Source organism: Myotis lucifugus, unplaced genomic scaffold (assembly GCF_000147115.1).
Source record: "Myotis lucifugus unplaced genomic scaffold, Myoluc2.0 scaffold_144, whole genome shotgun sequence".
In the NCBI taxonomy this organism is placed as follows: Eukaryota; Metazoa; Chordata; class Mammalia; order Chiroptera; family Vespertilionidae; genus Myotis; species Myotis lucifugus.
The window spans coordinates 3,117,852-3,137,412 of NW_005871192.1; the positions used below are offsets into that span (position 1 = coordinate 3,117,852).

The following is a 19,561-nucleotide window of genomic DNA, read 5'->3' on the forward strand; positions in this document are numbered from 1 at the left end:
CTCCCCAGCCCCAATCATGCACCGGTGGGGTCCCTCATTCTCTGGCCTGCACCCTCTTGCAATCTGGGACCCCTCGGGGGATGTCAGAGAGCCAGTTTCGGCCCGATCCCTGGAGGCCAGGCTGAGAAACCCCACTGGTGCACGAATCCGTGCACCGGGCCTCTAGTATGCATATACAATACATATATACATACACACATACTAATAAAATAAAACGTAGAGTAATATAAAAAATTAAAAATTTATAAATTACAGAGATTAAAAGTTTCATACTCAAATTTCCTTGTTTAAGAGATTGTTGTATGACTGAGACCAAAAGAAACCTACATTAAGATTTCAAAAATGTCTAATTTACAAATCTTTTAGTCACCAATGCATTCATCAATATTTTAATCAAGATGACCTATTAATTAAAATAAATTTAAGACAACATACAAATAAACACAATAATTAATTAAATTTCTACTTTAACACTCCTATGCAATTCCACTATATAAAAAAAAAAAAAAACCCATGCCCTAACTGGTTTGGCTGAGCATCGGCCTGCGGACTGAAGGGTCCCAGGTTTGATTCCAGTCAAGGGCATGTACCTTGGTTGCAGGCACATCCCCAGTAGGGGGTGTGCAGGAGGCAGCTGATCAATGTTTCTCTCTCATTGATGTTTCTAACTCTCTATCCCTCTCCCTTCCTCTCTGTAAAAAAAAAAAAATTAATAAAATAATTTTTTTAAAAAAATCCATTTTCCTTATAAGTCCCTTTTAAGCACAAAAATGTTATGATGATAAGTGTTAAACATAGAGTTTGTAATATAAAATGAACTTAATTTTTTAATTCCTCACTTGAGGATATTTTACTTATTAACTTGAGAGAGAGAGAGAAACATCAATGTGAGAAAAACCAATCAGTTGCCTCCTGTACCCATCCAAACCGGGAATCGAACCCACCACCATTTTGGTGTAAGGGATGAGGCTCCAACCAACTGAGCCACTGGGCCAAGGCAAAATGAATCTAAATTAATCTATTTTTAACATTATTGGAGAAGAAAATAAATTCTACCTCTGCATTGTGCTTAGTTGTTATTTCTAATTTTTCTCTCTTAGCCCGATGGAGTTTCTTTCTGAAATCAGTAGTAATATCCAATTCTGCTTCACTTTTAGGCATTTGTTTTACATCAGGTGAGACAGTCTTCAACCTATAAAATGAGATCATAATAAAATACAATTCTCCATAAGTATATTTCCAGCACTTCTGGTATTTCTGATAACTATTTTTCCAAAAAAACCCTCAGAGAACATGATATGGTCCTGCCCCCCCCAAAAAAACTTACAATCTAGTAAAAGATGTTGATTGCTAGGTAGAAATGCAAAACAGTATACAACTAGAAACAAACCACTGTCCATTAGAAAATCACCACATTGTTCAAGATTGGTACTTGAGGCTGTCTGATCCTATCACAAGCTGGGCAGTTTTGCAAGAGACTAAGTTCTTTCCTTTTTACCTTTTTAAAATATTTTACTTACTATACATGTAATATATATTACCAAAAGAAAAGTATAAATAAGAGAATACAGATTCCTGCATTAAAAGGGCATCCTAAAGCCCCCCAAAATTAAAATTAAAATTTTAATTAAAATAACAGCAAAAGGCCCTGGCTGGTTGGTTGGGTGTTGTCCCCTGCACCAAAAGGCCGCCGGTTCGATTCCTGGTCAGGGCACATGCCCAGGTTATGGGCTCACTCCTAGGGAAGGGGCATGCAGGCAGCCTATCAATGTTTCTCACATCAATGTTCCTCGCTCTCTCTCTAAAAATCAATTTTAAAATATTTTTTAAAAATAATAACAACAGTAAAGATAACTTAGAGGTACAAACTCACAAGAAAAAAGAACACAGAAGATGAGCCAATAGCAATAAAATATTGAAAGCTGGAAGGCAGGCGAGCAAGTGGTAACTGATTCACGTATGAGAGTTAAATTCTAAGTCAACAGTGGGGAAAGCAACCTGATTTACACCAGAGTCCAACAAACTCAATTCATTGGCAACACCTTTGAAAATGGAGGTGAAATAGAGCAGGAAACAGGACTGGTTCAAAGTCTACCAAATTAATAATGAGATCAAGTCCTCTACCTTATACATCACACAACTGAGTACCAATCTTTTCCCCACTCTGGCAGGATATTAGGGGTTTATTCCCTGGACAGGATAAAACAGAAGGTCTCTGGATTGGAGACATCAGATACAAATGGGCTAAGCTAAGGGATCCATACTAACATCAAGAAACTCAAGTAAAAATGTATATAATAGATGAGAGCCCTGGTCTTCTAATACTTCTTGTCTGCCAGAACAATGGCAACCAAGAAGAAATTGGAAAGGTCTTCCCTGGATAGTCTACCAGCATAGTGAAAAGACCTAAAAATGCTGATGCTAGAAGTTTTCCAGCAAAACAGAGAATGCCACAAACACAAAGCCTCACACAGTGAGCTTCCAATCATCATTTTATATTTCCACCAGCACTGTATGAGGGTTTTAGTTTATCCACATCCTCACCGACACCTATTTTTTGAGTTTTTTATTCTATTCATTCTCATGAGTGTGAAGCGATGTATCATAGTGATTTAATTTGTATTTTCCTAATGAGTAATGTTGTTGAGCATCTTTGCATGTGCTTTTTTTGCCATTTGTCTATCTTCATTGGTGAAAAGCCTATTCAGGTGTTTTTCCCGTTTTAAAACTGGGGCTTTTTTTGCCTGACCAGCGTGGCTCAGTGGTTGAGCCTGGACTTATGAACCAGAAGGTCACAGTTCGATTCCCAGTCACTTTAGAATATAATCTGAAAGTTTCTTTTAAAAATTAACGTAAGTTTACTATAGGATAAAATAATGCTATTCCTAAGAATCTACCCAAGACAAATGAAATCATATACCCACACAAAGACTTGTACACAAATGTTCACAACATAATAATCAAAAAGTGGAAGCAACCCAAATGTCCATTAACTGGTGAATGGGTAACCAAAACATTGAATATGCATACAATGGAATACTATTGAGCATTAAAAAGCAAGTACTGGCCCTGACCGGTTTGGCTCAGTGGATAAAGCGTAGGCCTGTGGACTGAAGGGTCCCAGGTTCGATTCCCGTCAGGGCATGTACCTTGGTTGCGGGCACATCCCCAGTGGGGGGTGTGCAGGAGGCAGCTGATCGATGTTTCTCTCTCATTGATGTTTCTAACTCTCTATCCTCCTCCCTTCCTCTCTGTAAAAAATCAATAAAAATATAAAAAAAAAGCAAGTACTGATAAATGCTACAACATAATAAACCTGAAGAACATGCCCAGCGAAAGAAGCCAGACACAAAAGACCTTGTATTGTATAATTCCATTTACGTGAATTGTTCATAAAAGGCAAATCTATAGAAACAGAAGTAGATTAGTGGTAAATAGTGGAGTTTAAATAACTTCATTTGCCAAAACCGGTTTGGCTCAGTGGATAGAGCATCAGCCTGCGGACTGAAAGGTCCCAGGTTCGATTCCGGTCAAGGGCATGTACCTGGGTTGCGGGCACATCCCCAGTGGGAGATGTGCAGGAGGCAGCTGATCGATGTTTCTAACTCTCTATCTCTCTCCCTTCCTCTCTGTAAAAAATCAATAAAATATATTTTAAAAATAAAAATAAATAAATAACTTCATTTACCCAGATTCTAGAATTCTGAAGAGTAACATAGCTATTAAAAATTACGGCAGATATATATAGTAAGATGTTCCCCCAAAAATTGAAAGACAGATACTAAGTAATGTGAAGTGAAACATTTACTCTAATTTTTCAAATATATATTTATTCAATACATTTATATGTTCATAAGGTATGGTATGGAAAAGTATGTGCCAAAATATTAGTAGTAGTTAACTCTAATAGGATTATAAGTAGTTCTATTGTTTTTCATTTGCATTTTTTAATTTTTCTAAAAATGCATGTATTATTTGCATTAAAATACACACATATATGTATCCTATATAATAAAAGCCTAATATGCTAAGTGTCTGGTCATCCGTTCAACCAATCAAAGCGTAACACGTTAATGATATGCTAAGGTTGCTCAACCGCTTGCTATGACGTACACTGACCACCAGGGGGAAGATGCTCTGACTTGTAGGTTAGCTTGCTGCTGGGGTCCTGCTGATCTGGAGTGAGCGAGACAGGCTGGACATGCCCTGGAGCCCTCCCGCAGTCCCTCCCCATTTGGCCAACCTCCTGCTACATAAGTCGTGAACTCGAGTTACGGCACTGAGGAAAGTGAAGGCTCAGAACCAGAGAGATTATGGTCAGCCCAAGTAATCACCACACACAAATGTGAAAAAGCATAAATATGAGGAAAAGAAAAGATTTAGAAAGGTGAAAAAGAATAAGCAAATATATAGGGACAAAAGAAATCGCAGACACTTTGACTTTTGTGGACCGATTAACAAAGGAGCACAAATTGCAGCACAAGGTCTCCAGGGGCATCCTTCCTGCTCCTTCAGTCCCATGAAATTCCTACTTCCCTTACCATACCATGAGAATTCTTACAATCAGTCCCTCCAACTGACTTCTCCCTGTGCCTTGCAACCAAAAGCAATCTTCAACTAAAGAAGAAGACTGGAGGCTTACCTTTGGATATCAACAGTAACATTACTTGAAGTGTTTAAACTCATGGTGAAGTCTTCCAACTCTTTTGCGAAATACCCCACTGTTATTGATGATTAAAATTGTCCAAGATGTCTGTGACTTACAGGTTAGATGGACTAAAGTCTGTTAAAATAGTAAACAATACAACAGTGGTTATATATGTGAATCTGAGACTACGGGTGATTTTTCTTTTGTTCTTCGGCTTCTTTGTATTTTTAAATTATTGTCTATCAAACATAAATACTTATATTTTCAAAAGCCATGTTTTACTTCTTTTTTAAAAATTAGAAGCAGCCCTAGATGGTTTTTCTCAGTGGTTAGAGCATTGGCCAGTGGACTAAAGGGTCCCAGTTTTGATTCCTGGTCGAGGGCATGTACCTGGGTTGCAGGCTCGATCCCCGGCCCCAGTTGCAGGAGGCAACCAATCTATGTGTCTTTCTCACATCAATGTTTCTCTTTCTCTTTGTCTCTCCCCTCCCTTCCACTCTCTCTAAAAATCAATGAAAAAAATATCCTTGGGTGAGGATTAACAACAACAACAACAAAATAATAATAATAATAAAAGAATAGAAACTAAAATGACAAAATGTAAAAAAGATGTTCCTTCTTTTTTATTATATTTTTATTGATTTCAGAGAGGGAGAAAGAGATAGAAACATCAACAATGAGACAATCATTGATAGGCTGCCTCCTGCACACCCCACATCGGGGATCAGCCCGCAACCCAGGCATGTGCCCTAACTGGGAATCGAACCATGATCTCCTGGTTCATAAGTCTACACTCAACTACTGAGCCATGCCAACTGGGCAAAGAGGTCCCTTTTTGTAAGAACAAGGCAATGCTATTAGATTATTTTTATTTGCAAATAAAAATAAAAAATTGTTAAAAAATAGTGACAAATTCTTCTTAAACTGGAGAAGAAATACGTAGTGCCTATCTGTAGGGCATAAAAATCAGTCTGAAAGAAAATGAAGTCCAGGGTTATTTTTGGGTTCTCAAAGGTTTTTGAATAAATGAAATATTTTTAAGGCAATCTTACAATCAAAGACCAAAGTATTCCCAAATAAAAGATCTCATGGTAATTTTCAAAGGCCTTCTCCTAAGGCAGGGGTAGGGAACGTCCAGCCCACGGGCTATATAAGGCCCCCAAAATCCTTTGGTCTGGCCCTGCCAAGGCATTAGGGTGAGTTAATTAAATGTTTGACCAGATATAGCAGGCTAATTTTTAAGCTGATAATTTTGTATGGCCCGAGAATGATCTTAAAAATATCCAAATGGCCCTTGGCAGGGAAAAGGTGCCCCACCCCTGTCCTAAGGGATTGAAGAAGAAAGAAAGAAGAGAGCATTCGTCACTTCCACTGGCCTTCTCACTGGAACCCTCTTCTATGGGACATATTCCAAATTATACAGAGCCAACCACTTAAATTACTTAACTATTGTATAAAGGAGTCTCTGGGCAAACATTTTAAACAGAGAGATAACTGTAATTAATTAAGTCCACATTGGCACAAATATCAAGAACCCACAAGTATCTCCCCAGCAGAAGTCCAATATACTAAGATCGACAATGGGCTTTGGTAGAATTCCAATAAGTATCTTACAAGTATGTGGCAGTGGGCAAGTCACTTAAGCTCTCTGAGCCTGTTTCCTCAACCATAAGCAGCAGATAACTGTATCAACCTCACTCATGCATTTGAAATTTAAGTACAAATAGCACATATACAGTGCTCAGTAACTATCAACTTCTATTACTGAACACAGAACCCTCTGAGAAAACATAATTATCCCTGACAAAGGAAGGGTGTAGGTGATACAGGAGGTGATTTAGTCTGAGGGAAAGATGTAATAAAAGAATTGTTTAGGGAAATTGTGGGTGTATAGGGATATCTAGAAGACCAAAAAAAAAAAAAGGCTAAACTGTTCTGTCCCTGCTCTCACAACCCTGAGAGAGAACATTGAAAGAAAAGAAACTCGAATAAGCCAACTGGGATGTAGATTCAACCATGGTCCTGAAAACTGACGAATGGTTCCTACAGATAGACACCAAGGGATCTTTAACACAGTGATTCATGTCGCTGACAACAGAAGTCTGACCTAGGACAAAGGGGACGTAATTTTTACCAAGATCTGGTTGTGGGGAGAGAAATTCTAGTTCTCCAGGCACCTAACAGACAAAGTTGGGGAATATGGTAGATAATCAAATACCACTGTCATTCATTTACTAGTATTGAGCACCTACTACAGTGCCAAGCACTGTACTTGGTATTTTTTATATAGAACTCTGATCATTACAACACTGTAAGGATGTAAAGATGTAAAGATGATCCCATTTTCAACAGAGAAAACTAAGACTCAGAGATCAGAAGTAACTTGCCAAAAGTCACATAGTTAGTTAGGACCAAGATTTCAACTCATAAATATCTAACGCAAAAGCCCAAGCTCTTTGTACAAGGCCACAGCTGATACATACAATTGAACCATAAGTTCTTTTACCTAAGGTTTGTCATCTTTAATACAAGTACCGAAACTCTTTTGATTCAGAAAGACCAAATGACTTGCCTAAGAGCAGAAAGCTACTAAGTGGGGGACACTAAGGTCTTAATCAAGCTTTTCTGATACTGAACCCCAGTCTTTGTACCTTACCACATGCCTCCAGTGGTCCCTCCAGAGGAACTCCCTTCAGAATAGAAGTTCAAAAGTTAGAACTTACAAGGAATGGACTCTTCTATATATAAGAGTAATGTCCAAGGCTCAAACGTAGGTATATAAAATGTGTGTTTTTGTGAAAAGATTAAAAACACATGTGTGTGCATATGTCACAACAGGCACAAACAGAACCTCTATCTCACAGGCAAATAATTTACACTGTTAGGACCTTAATAATGTCTGTTGTTCTTTGTTTTGTTTCTATCTTGGGCAAAGAAGTGTGGGAAGAGTTTACCAAATTTTAACAAAGTTGTGTCCATAAAGCTAAATTGGAGAGAGTGATCATTTTTCAGTGCATTATTTTGGTATCTAACATCTACACATCTGAGCGGTCCTCTAGAAAGTGTCTTCTGTAGCTCAAGAGCACGTTTCATCGGTTTCCAGATCATTGATACAGATAATGTAACAGGTCCCCACCACTGCCCCATGATGTTTCTCTCTTATAAACCTCCCACCCCCCCACTTCTGTGAGCAGAACCTGTGACTTGTTTCTAACCAACAGAAGATGGCAAAGATGATGGAATACCACTCCTGCGATCACACTATGTTTTATAAGATGCTGTCTTAGCAGAATGACAATCTCCTCCTGGCCTTCAAGATGCAAACTGCCATGCTGGGAACTGCCTCTGGAGAGGGCCACATGGCAGGGAACTGCAGGCCGCCGCCAGCCCACAGCCAGTGAAAAGTCAGATCCCTGTCATACAGAGGCCAAGAGGAAAGAAATCCTGTCAACAACCCGAATGAACTGGGAAGCAGATTCTTTTTTTAAAATATATTTTTATTGATTTCAGAGAGGAAGAGAGGGAGAAAGAGTTGGAAACATCAATGATGAGAGAGAATCATTGATCGGCTACCTCCTGCACACCCCACACTGGGGATCGAGCCTGCAACCCTGGCATGTGCCCTTGACTGGAATCAAACCCGGCACCCTTCAGTCCACAGGCTGATTCTCTAGCCACCGAGCCAAACCAGCTAGGGCGGAAGCAGATTCTTCTCAGTCAAGCCGTCAGATGAGAGCACAGCCCAGCTGGTGCCTTGACTATAACCCAGTAAAACTGGACAGAAGGCCCACCTAAGCTGTGCCCAGACTCCTGAGAGATAAGAAATGGGTGCTGCTTTAAGCCACTAAGTTTATGGTAGATATTATACGACAATAGAAAACTTATATGAATAAGAAGCTTGAGAATGCTCTTGTAGGGTCAAAAAGAAAAAATAAGTTGAGTGATAGGTCAAATAAAAAAATGAGTTCTCACACCAGCCCCACCTGTGTGTGTTTATACGTCTCTTTGTTTTTCTATAGGCTAATTTCCTTATGAATTTAAGTGAGGGAGCTTGTATAAATCCTATCTAAGGTAACTAGATAAAGAAACTAGATGGTCATGAGCAGTATTTACCAAAAAGAACCACAAAATACCAATGAATAAGGGCAGGCCCTGGCCACTGGATAGCTTAGTTGATTAGAGCATCGTCCAGATATGCTAAGGTTGCAGGTTCGATCCCCAGTCAGGGCACCTACAAGAAGCAACCAATGAATGTATAAATAAGTGGAACAACAAATCGATGTTTCTCTCTCACCCCCTCTCTCTCTCTTAAAATCAATTAAAAAAATGAGTAAGGGCAAGCCACAAACAGCCACAAAATCTGCACAGGAGTCAACGTGTCTATAGAGAAGAAAGCAAGGGAAATACAGGCTGCATTAGACAGATCCCCCAAAGAGCCAACAGATGTTTCATGAAAAGCATGGCAGGCTAATTTGAGAGCAGCAGATGAAAGTAGGAGAAGTCTGGCCCTAGCCGGCTTGGCTCAATGGATAGAGTGTCAGCCTGCGGACTGAAGGGTCCCAGGTTCGATTCCGGCCAAGGGCACATGCCTGGGTTGCGGGCTCGATCCCCAGTAGAGGGCGTGCAAGAGGCAGCCGATCAATGATTCTCTCTCATCATTGATGTTTCTCTCTCTCCCCCTCTCCCTTCCTCTCTGAAATCTATAAAGAAATATATATTTTTTTAAAAAAAGTAGAAGTCTGCCCATTCCAAGAGCTGGCACATGAAACAGGCATATGATCAGAGTCTTGAAAGAATCGTACAGTCTGCCTCGTGAACTTTCAAAACTGACCTGCCGAGGTCCCCTTCCCTGACAGGAACCCACACTGAAGAGCAACTACTGGGGATTCAATGAGACTTTAAATACCAAGTCCATCCTCTTGTTCTGACAAATAAGGAATCTATTCCAGGAAGGGTTTTTCGGGGCTAGGTGAAAAAGGTGAAGGGATTAAGGAAAAAAACATAAAAAAACCCTCAAAGGTTGAAACGGCCTTGGTGAGGCTCAGACGGCCCTGGTGAGGTTGAGACTACTCCAGTGAGGTTGGGACAAATAAAGGGGACCAGTATGGACTGATGAACAGGGGTAGATACAGGGTGGTGAACAGGCAATATAATATACAGATGATGTACTATAAACTTGTACACCTAATACCTATATAATTTTATTAACCAGTGTCACCCCAATTAACTCACTTCTCTGACAGGAACCCACACTAAAGAGCAACTACTGGGGATTCAATGAGACTTTAAATACCAAGTCCATCCTCTTGTTCTGACAAATAAGGAATCTATTCCAGGAAGGGTTTTTCGGGGCTAGGTGAAAAAGGTGAAGGGATTAAGGAAAAAAACAAACCAAAAAAAAAACCTCAAAGACACAGACAAAAGTATGGTGACCAGTAGAGGGAAGGAGGGGTGGGGGAAGGTAGGAAAGGGTAGAGGGGGGATAAATGGTGATGTAAAGAGCCTTGACTTAGGGTGGTGAACAGGCAATATAATATACAGATGATGTACTATAAACTTGTACACCTAATACCTATATAATTTTATTAACCAGTGTCACCCCAATTAACTCAATAAAAAAGAAAAAAAGGAATCTATTGCCTGGGGAATTCAGGTGATCTGCCTGAGGTGTCACAGCTAATAGTCTATGCCAGGACTAATATAGAAAACTCCAGACTAAAACCATTCCCTTCACCTTTCCTCTTGGGTTGCATCGCCTTTGCTTCCTCTTTATTTCCTGGGAAAGCACGTTCGTTTCCTGATCTACCATCGTTGGGTTGTTACTAAGCACTAACTGTTCCATAAAACAAGTGACAAAACGGTGGGCTCTTTTCTCCAAGACTATACAACTATAAAATATCGACTTATAACGTATTCAAAAGATTTGGAAACCAACTGAAATTGCTTCCCATGCAAGTATCATTTGAGATCTGCTTCAGCTGGATTACGTATGTACTCTCCTAGGAAAGTTTTCATAATGGAAAAAAGAACTCTCCAAAGGAGGCCCGATTCCTGCAGACAGTTGACAGCCCCGGGGAAAGAGCCGGTTCTCCTAAGTCTTTAGAGTCTTGGGGGGAAGCTGCAGAAACTACAGGAGACAGCCTCGCCCAACTCATTCTTTCATGGATCAAACATCTACAGAACCCAGTGTGTGGCTGGCATGTCTGTGTTTTTTTTTAAGAATGAAAACGAGGGCCCTGACTGGTTTGGCTCAGTGGATAGAGCGTCCGCCTGCGAATTGAAGGGTCCCGGGTTCGATTCCGGTCAAGGGCATGTATCTTGGTTGCAGGCCCATCCCCAGTAGGGGGTGGTGTGCAGGAGGCAGCTGATCGATGTTTCTCTCTCATCGATGTTTCTAACTCTGTAGCCCTCTCCCTTCCTCTCTGTAAAAAGTCAATAAAATTAAATTAAAAAAAAAAAAAAAAACAGAATGAAAACGACGTGGTCCCTGACCTCGAAGGGCTTTTCCTGATTCTTGGGAGGTTGGGCTCCGCAGTCTTGAGTTGTAAACCTAAGAAGCTGCAAGCCCAGGCCCCCGGGTCCCGCCCTCGGGTCCCTGCCCCGTCTCCGGGGAACGGCGGCAGCGGCGTCGGGCTGGGATGCTCCGAGGAGCACCTCCTCCCGGCGGGCGGGGAGGCCCAGCCCCGGGGTCGAAGGCGTGTCCCCACCGAGGACGCGAACAGCCCCGGGACAGTCCCAAACTACCTCGATCTCCCTCCACACCCCCTGCAGCCCCCCATCCCGGGCCTCCCTACACCTCCCGCCCAACTCCTCCACCTCCAAGGCCTCCCAGCCCGCGGTTACCTCCGGGGGCTCCCGTGGTCCAGACCGCACACCCGGGAGGGACCCCAGGGGCAGCTTCAAATCTCAGGCCCAGGCTGGTCGCGGGGGTCAAATCAAAGCAAACACTGTTTGGACCGGACTGAGCCTAGGACCCGGGGGTGGTGAACCAATAGCAAAGGTGGGCTGCGAGGGGACAAACCCCCTGGAGACGGTGTTTACAACGGCCACTTCCGGAGACTCCACTCCGCTCGCAGAGCTTCCCAGACTTTCGCCCGCCTCCGGCCCGCCCCGCCCCGCCCGGCCCCCTCCTCGCCCCGCCTCCCGCGGCCGCAGCTCCGGGAGACGCACGCGGAGAACGCGGGGCTCCGATTGGAGGAAGAACCGCGGGCCGCGGGCTGCGCGGCTGCGCTGGCAGGAGGGCCCGCGCATGCGCCGTTGCTGGAGAGCGGCGCCTTCCCCACGCGCCTCCTCCCGGCTTGAAAATGCCCCGACCCGCGCTCCAGGGTGGTGGTCCCAGCGTGGGGACCCAGGTTACGGTCTCAGCATCCCCACAGGGCCCACTGAATAAGCATCTCAGGTCGGATCCGGACCCTGCGGGTAAAACTGGCCTCCCCGCTGATCCTCGGAGCCAGGGCGGCCCCGAGCCAGAGGGAAATTCTCTCCGCTCGCCTGCTGCACAAGCGGCCTGTTTCCCGCAGTTTAGACCGCTCTCCGCCGGCACCGCGCTTTGTGTCCCCTCCTCCCGTCCCCATTGTATCCCAGCTTATGGTTGTAAATTGGGCCAGAAGGAGGCGGGCCAGGGCGCCGGTGCTGTTGCAGCGCCTTTCGTTATAAATATTACATAACGAGGTACCTCGCATAAAAAAAGACCTTGGATCCTTAGCATGTGGAACGTCTCTCCTACCCCCTGCTCCCGCCCCCAGCTCCGAGCACACATAGACACACACAGACACACGCACACCCGCCTTCCTCTGGTTGATAATTATACTTCGGTTTCTCCCAGTAGCTGCTTCACAATCTGCTGCCCCCTCTGGGAAATTGGAAAACCAAATCCTCTTTTGTTCCTTGGCTTTTGAAACCCTCTTCCCCAAAGAACATTGCAAATTGGCGGGAGTTTGATTAAGCATTTTATTTTCACCACCGTCGCCTCCTCTCCAAAAAAAAGGTGCCTAATGCAAAATGAGCCTTTTATGCTCAAATTGTTCCCAGTTTATTGTAATCAACCTGAAATCAGGTGTAGGGGACCATCTTTCCCGTCTCCCTGGGGCGAACCAACAGCCATACTAGTAAATGCGAATATAAATTGAGATTTGGTTCTAGTAGTACTGAAACTTCCATTGGTCTGAGTGTAGTCATTTGTATTTTAAAAGGAGACCCATCCCACTTCCTCATAATTTTTACCAGAAAGAGAATGGTTGCTTCCAAAAAAATAAAAAAAGAGTTTATGGAAAGGACAATATAGCCCACTCTTACATTTAGAAATTAAATGGAAAATTACAACAGGCTAATGAGATTAAGGCTTTTTTATACTTTGCAAGTTTTAACTAGTATTTTATAAAATTTCTTATTTATGTTTTGTATTGATTTTTGAGAGAGAGAGAGAGAGAGAGAGAGAGAAAATCTATTTGTTATTCCACTTATTTATGCATTCATTGGTTGATTCTTATACTCGTATGTGCCCTGACTGGGGATGGAACCCGAAACCTTGGCATATCAGGATGACACTCTGACCAGCTGAGCTCCCTGGCCAGAGCTTGTTTATGCTTAAACAAAAATCACAAAATTGAATATTGTGTGGCAAGAATAAATGCCAAATATACTATACTGCACACTTTTTTTTAGTGAAAAATAGGTGCAACATAAAGACTTGCTTTCTTCATTTATTTGTTCACTTAACAATTATGGAATACAGACTATATACCCAGCCTGGTGCTAGATGACAGGAATACAGGGTATTAATATTCACACATGGGAACTAGAAGTTAATATCAAAAGGCTTGAGCACCCCCAAAGGCTTCACCAAACTGAGATGGAATTGGAAGATGTGTAAGCTACAAACACCAGCACATAAAAATGCATGAGGCATCTGGAAAACTGGAAGAAGCTCTGCCTGCAGTCTTAAGGTTAGAGTGGAGTGGGGAATAAGATATGAGACTGGAGAAATAAGCAGAACCAGATCACAGAGGGCCTGCTTAGTTTATTAAGCAACGAAGCTAATGAAAGGCATTATTGTAATTATTATAATAATTACATGATAAGTCTGACTGTTTTAAAATACTTAGAGTGCCCTGGCTGCTGGTATGGCTCAGTTGCTTAAGTGTCATCCCATGCACCAAAAGGTCGCTGGTTCGATTCCAGGTCAGGCCATATGCTAGGGTTTTGAACTCGATCCTCAGTGTTTCTTTCCCTCCTCCCTTCAAAAAGAAAAACATATTTTTGAGATATAATTCAATTTATCTCTACTAGCACTCCACCAAAACAACTTCTATAGTCAATAGCAACCTCGTTGCCAATCCCAGGCCCCTTGAAATCATGGACAGTGATCGTCCTCAGATTTCTCTTCTCTTGGTTTCTCCAACTCTGCCCTTTTTGCTGGTGTTCAGGGAACTGTTATCCCTTTCTTACCCCTCAAAGTGATATTTTCTGAATTTCTGCCCTCAAACTTCACATTTTCCCATATAAGCCTCCTCAGTGATGTCACCCATTCCTGTAGGTTTGAACTCTAGGTCTTACATTTTCAATTATTTTTGTCCACCTGACATCCTAATATCATAAACTGAGCTCTGGTTTTGAATTTTTAACTCCAAATGGAACAGTGTCATTTTAATGTTTGGCAATATTGAGTTCAGTACACCTCAAACTTAATTATCTTTCCCAACTTCCCACTGGAGCCCCCCCAAACTACTCCTCTAACTATTTATAAAACTTCTAATCTCTTAGACACCCAAATTAAAAGGAAAAAGCTCAGAGAAACTTTCTTCTCTCAAGCTCTCAATTCCTAAATCTAAGAACCAATTAAGTCCTACTTTTTCCCTAAGTCTTCTGTCTTCTTTTTACGCCTATTTCTAAACATTTTCGTTTGTTTCCTCATTGCTTCATACCCAGACACTTGTGATCAGGACCTTCACTGTGGCCTAAGGCAAGTCACTCACCTCTCCCATCTGTGCAAATTCTCAACATCTTTACAAGTTGACAACTAAAATCTATGGCATTTTAAACCCGCAAATATGAGAGAAAAGGATCAAAATGTAGACATTCTCATAGCAATGTTTTTTTCTGGTATGTATCTCCTCAGGCAAGGGAAACAAAAGAAAAGACAAACATGTAGGGAAAAAGGTAGGAAAATATCCAAAGCAGACCTATGGGCATATGTGTTCCTTTCTGACTCAAGGGGAGTGTTCCCTGTTATTGTATGCATGTGAGCCTTATGGCGTTTCAAACACCAGATGATCCGCATCCTTTTGACCTTCAGTAACCTTCCCCAGAAGGTTCAAACACCAGGTGCTTGATAATTAAGCTGCTTTGATATCAATTCTTAGAACTGCAAGGCCTTGCCATAATTGCTCTCAGCGGCCCTGGTCCTTTGTTCTTTCAATCCCCATTCTGTATGCTTATATTACCCTCTTGATCAATTATTTTATTGACTCCTCAGTCCTTACTGGATGAAACTTAAACTTTTCTCTCATCAATCTAGGGTCCCTAATCATGTCCCTACCTGCCGTTCCAGCCTTGCCTTCACTCTCACAATAAGTCTTTCCTCTCATTCACATTAGAACGGAAACACAAAATATTTGAGAATAAATGTAATAAGAGGTAGGCATGGACTTATATTAAAAGTTTTAAGATATATAAAGTCATATAAAAGCTTTAAATCCAGATAACATTGTTTATTAAACATATAATATGTGCCAGGCACTATGATAAATAGTTTTACATCTAACCTACTTTTTTTTTCAAAAATGCAAATATCTTTGTTTACTCCAATAATACATGGTCTCTTAAGAAATTGGGCAACTGTAGAAAAGCAAAAGTCTCCCCGAAGTTCTACCTCCCCATCCTAGATATAAAAACAGACTCACAGACACAGAGAACATTTTGATGGTTGCCAGATGGGAGGAGGGCTTGGGGGGGGACAGGTGAAAAAGGTGAAGGTATTAAGAACAAATTGGTGTTCCAGAATAGTCACGGGGTTGTAAAGTACATAGGGAATGTAGTCAATGTATGCGGTCAGATGGGTACGAGATTTACCAGGATGATCACTTAGGACGTTTCACCGGGGTGTACACCTGAAACTAATATAATATTGTATGCCAACTGTAAGCTATTATTCCCACAGGTGGTTTAAGATTACAAGCATAAATTGGTACTTATCTAAATGAAGTTGCATTAAAGGATATTTTTAAAGGATTTAATCTTATGGATTCTGATAATACTATACTCTCGCAAAATCAATACAATTTAAACGAACAGTACTCCATCCAGTCCATGTGTTAAAAAATAACAAAGCAAGAATATTAATTGTTGCCGAAACCAGTTTGGCTCCGTGGATAGAGCGTCGGCCTGCGGACTGAAGGGTCCCGGGTTCGATTCCGGTCAAGGGCATGTACCTGGGTTGCGGGCACATCCCCAGTGGGGGGTGTGCAAGAGGCAGCTGATCGATGTTTCTCTCTCATCGATGTTTCTGACTCTCTATCTCTCTTCCTTCCTCTCTGTAAAAAATCAATAAAATATATTTTAAAAAAAAGAATATTAATTGTTGGTTGGGAAATATAATATGAATTAACTAAACAGCTTACTTATCAAAACTGCTAGCTCACCAGGACTCACTTTAAAATTCTTGTTTCGCTGATCCCACTACTCCAAAGCTATTATATCATAAATTGCTCATTCCCAACCAGTGAGTGCCCCACCTTGCAAGACCTGCCTTAAAAATCTCACCCAGCCCAGGCCCTAAGTCTCTGTAAATGCCTTTCTTTAATTTTCTCATTTTGAGGCACCCCTTAGACTCTGTCAAGGTGATGTTTTATCTTAAACAAAGTAAAATAAACTTAGCACTTTTTTAAAATTACATTTATTGGGTCAACATTGGTTAATAAGATTATATAGGTTTCAAATGTACATTTCTATGATACATGTTCTGTATATTGCATCGTGTGCCCACCATCCAAAGTCTAATCTTCTTGTCACCATATATTTGATCCCCTTTACCCTTGATTAACCCTCACCCCTTCTCTCTGATAACCACCATATACTGTTGTTTGTGTCTGAGTTTTTATTCATTTGTTTTTCTTGTTAGTTCATTTGATGCTTTCTGATTTATATCCCACATCTGAGTGAAATCATGTGGTTCTTAACTTATTTTACTTAAGCATGATATTCTCAAGGTCATTCAGTGTTGTTGAAATGGCAATATTTCATCTCTTCTTATGGCTGAGTAGTATAAACTTAGTTGTGTGTGTGTGTGTGTGTGTGTGTGTGTGTGTGTGTGTGTGTGTGTCTGTGTGTGTTTATATATTCCCAGAAGGTCACTGGCCTTTTAAAAATATATATTTTTATTGGTTTCAGAGAGGAAGGGAGAGGAAAGGAGAGAAACATCAACGATGACAGGGAATCATTGGCTGCCTCCTGCATGCCCCCTACTGGGGATTGAGCCTGCAACCCGGGCATGTGCCCTTGACCAGAATCAAACCCGGGACCCTTCGATCCACAGGCAGACGCTCTGTCCACTGAGCAAAACCGGCCAGGGCTAAACTTAGCTTTTTTAATCAAAAGGATTTTTTGTGTGTGTGTTCATGTGTGTCACAATGGGTCAACAGTTGGTACAGGCAATAAACAAGTTAAATAAATAAATAAATAAATAAACAAACAAACAAACAAATAAATAAATAAACAGCATTCCAGATGGAGATAAATGCTATAAAAAATGTGGGAAAGAAAGTACATGTGAGTGGTAGAGGGTAAGTGGGTTGTTCCCATTTTAGATTAGGTAATCAGCTAAGGCTTCCCTAAGTGGATGGCATTTGAGCAAAGACCTGGAGGTGGTGAGGGAGAAAGCATTCAGCTACTTAGAGCATTTCAGAAAGAGGGACTAGCAGTTAGTTGCACAGGGTTTAAGGCAGGACCTTGCCTGGCATGTTGAAGAAGTAACAAGGAGGCTACTGTGGCTAAAGACAGAGAAAAGGGCAGAGAGATAGGATATGAGGAATAAAAGGTGATAGGAGGGAAACAGGTTGTATAGGGCCCTTTTTCTAAATGAGATGGGCAAACCATGCAGGTGAGGTTTAGAATCAAATTTTCAAGAAATTATATGAAATGTTTAGATTACTTAAGAGATAATTGACATTTTTATGGTATTGAGTCTCCTATCCAATAATATGTTATACCTCTCTGTTTATTCTAGACTTTCTTTAAAATCCTTCAGTAAACCTTAATAGTTTTTGGCCCATGAATCTTACAGATTCTTAAGTTTATTACAAGGTTTTAAAGGTTTGCTTTCGTTTGGCTTGGGTTTTTGCTATTGTAAATGGGATTTCCCCCTATTACTTTCTCTAACTGGACCATGTCTCAGTCCCTACTGGTGCTCTAAATTCAACCAGTATCTTGATTTCTATCAAGATAGGTTACTTTTGTCTATTTTTCACATTTATATAAATAGAATCATACAGGTTTTTTTCGAAAAACTATTACTTTTTAATACATTGTCTCTAAATGATGACAATATGTTCTGTTGGTAGTTGAGTCTTGGTAGGTATAACTCACTTCTGTTACCTACCTTGCTGCACTGGATAGAATTCTCAGAACAATTTTGAACAAAAGAGATGATAGATTTTGTCTTATTTATGACATTAATGTGGAATAATTCTTACATTCACTCCCTTTAAATATAAATATCACTGATTAGTTATCAGAAATTATGTTTATGTTAAGAAAGTATCTTTATCTTACTGATTTTCTAAGTTTTAAAACTAAAAGCCTATTTTTGCATCTGTAGAGAACACTATAAGTGGTATATTAAACAAGCATACCAGTGAGATGTAATCAGAATGCACCTTTATGTTGTTTCCCATGGTCCCTTTAAAATGCCTTCAGAATGAGAGTTTTATCCATCTCCTTAAATGAAACTCAAGTTTTTTATTTCTCTGATAATTATTAGGAAATTGGAAGTCCAGACATCATTGTAGGAGGCAAATTCAATTCAGAATTAGAATATCTTGCCCATTATATTGATTGATATACAGGTATCTCCCGCTTTTCGAAAGTTCACATTACACCTCTTCTCTTTTACGAAAGACCTACATCAGTCCCTGTTTTTGCTAATTGAAAGAAATATAAGGGCAATTTGACTTTTATGAGAAAAAGCAAAAATGGCATTCAGCTTGTTTTGCAGCTTATAGAAGCCTGTGGCACCCCAGCAGTGAGAATGGCCCCGCCACGCTCCTTTCTGGGAACTACTAAATGCATGCAACACAAAATAATTCTGAACCCCAGATGTCCATGTCACTGAAACACTGAAAAAAGGAAAACAATTTCTGAATAATCAGTGGAAATAAAATTATAGTCTAGTTTTCATAGCTCTGTATTCATATTTTTACAATAAGAGTGCCTTTATTTTTATATTGTTTAAAATTATTAATTATATCTTCCTTTACAAATATATCTATATAGCTTTTTCTAATACTGTTTATTTAATACTAGAGGCCTGGTGCATGAAATTTGTGCAGGGGGGGAGGGGTGTCTCCCCTCAGCCCAGCCTGCACCCTCTCCAATCCGGGACCGCCTCAGGGCAGGGATGTCCGACTGCCGGTTTAGGCCCTATCCCGGGGAAAGGGTCTAAAGCAGAAGTCGGACAACAGGGTCACTTGGAGGACGGCTGGTCCAAATTGCTCACCTGCCTACCTGCCTGGTGTACTCTAACTGCAGGCCACAATCTGAAGATCAGTTTTTCACTATATGAATCGCAAATAGACCTGAAGAGATGAAGTACGACTTTGCTGAATTAACATCCTAAAAAGTAATCGGAATATTTTAAGGGAGTAAACAATTAGTCAAACTAAGGAAGAGAAGTGAACGCTGCCAAAATAGTCTGTACGG

At 41.0% G+C, this 19,561-nt stretch overlaps 2 protein-coding genes across 2 annotated transcripts in view; one reads left to right on the top strand and one right to left on the bottom strand.

Annotated features, from left to right (window-relative positions):
• CCDC171 (coiled-coil domain containing 171) overlaps window positions 1-11,725 on the bottom strand; it is a 235,555-nt gene extending 223,830 nt beyond the window's left edge. Inside the window, 3 exon segments of the mRNA XM_023758907.1 lie at window positions 1,057-1,192; window positions 4,643-4,783; window positions 11,492-11,725. Coding sequence (XP_023614675.1) covers window positions 1,057-1,192; window positions 4,643-4,686 — 180 coding nt within the window. The 5' untranslated portion in view covers window positions 4,687-4,783; window positions 11,492-11,725.
• The window catches only part of PSIP1 (PC4 and SFRS1 interacting protein 1), a 67,009-nt gene continuing 53,676 nt past the window's right edge, over window positions 6,229-19,561 (top strand). Inside the window, exon 1 of the mRNA XM_023758908.1 lies at window positions 6,229-6,264. Coding sequence (XP_023614676.1) covers window positions 6,229-6,264 — 36 coding nt within the window. The remainder of the gene's footprint in view (window positions 6,265-19,561) is intronic.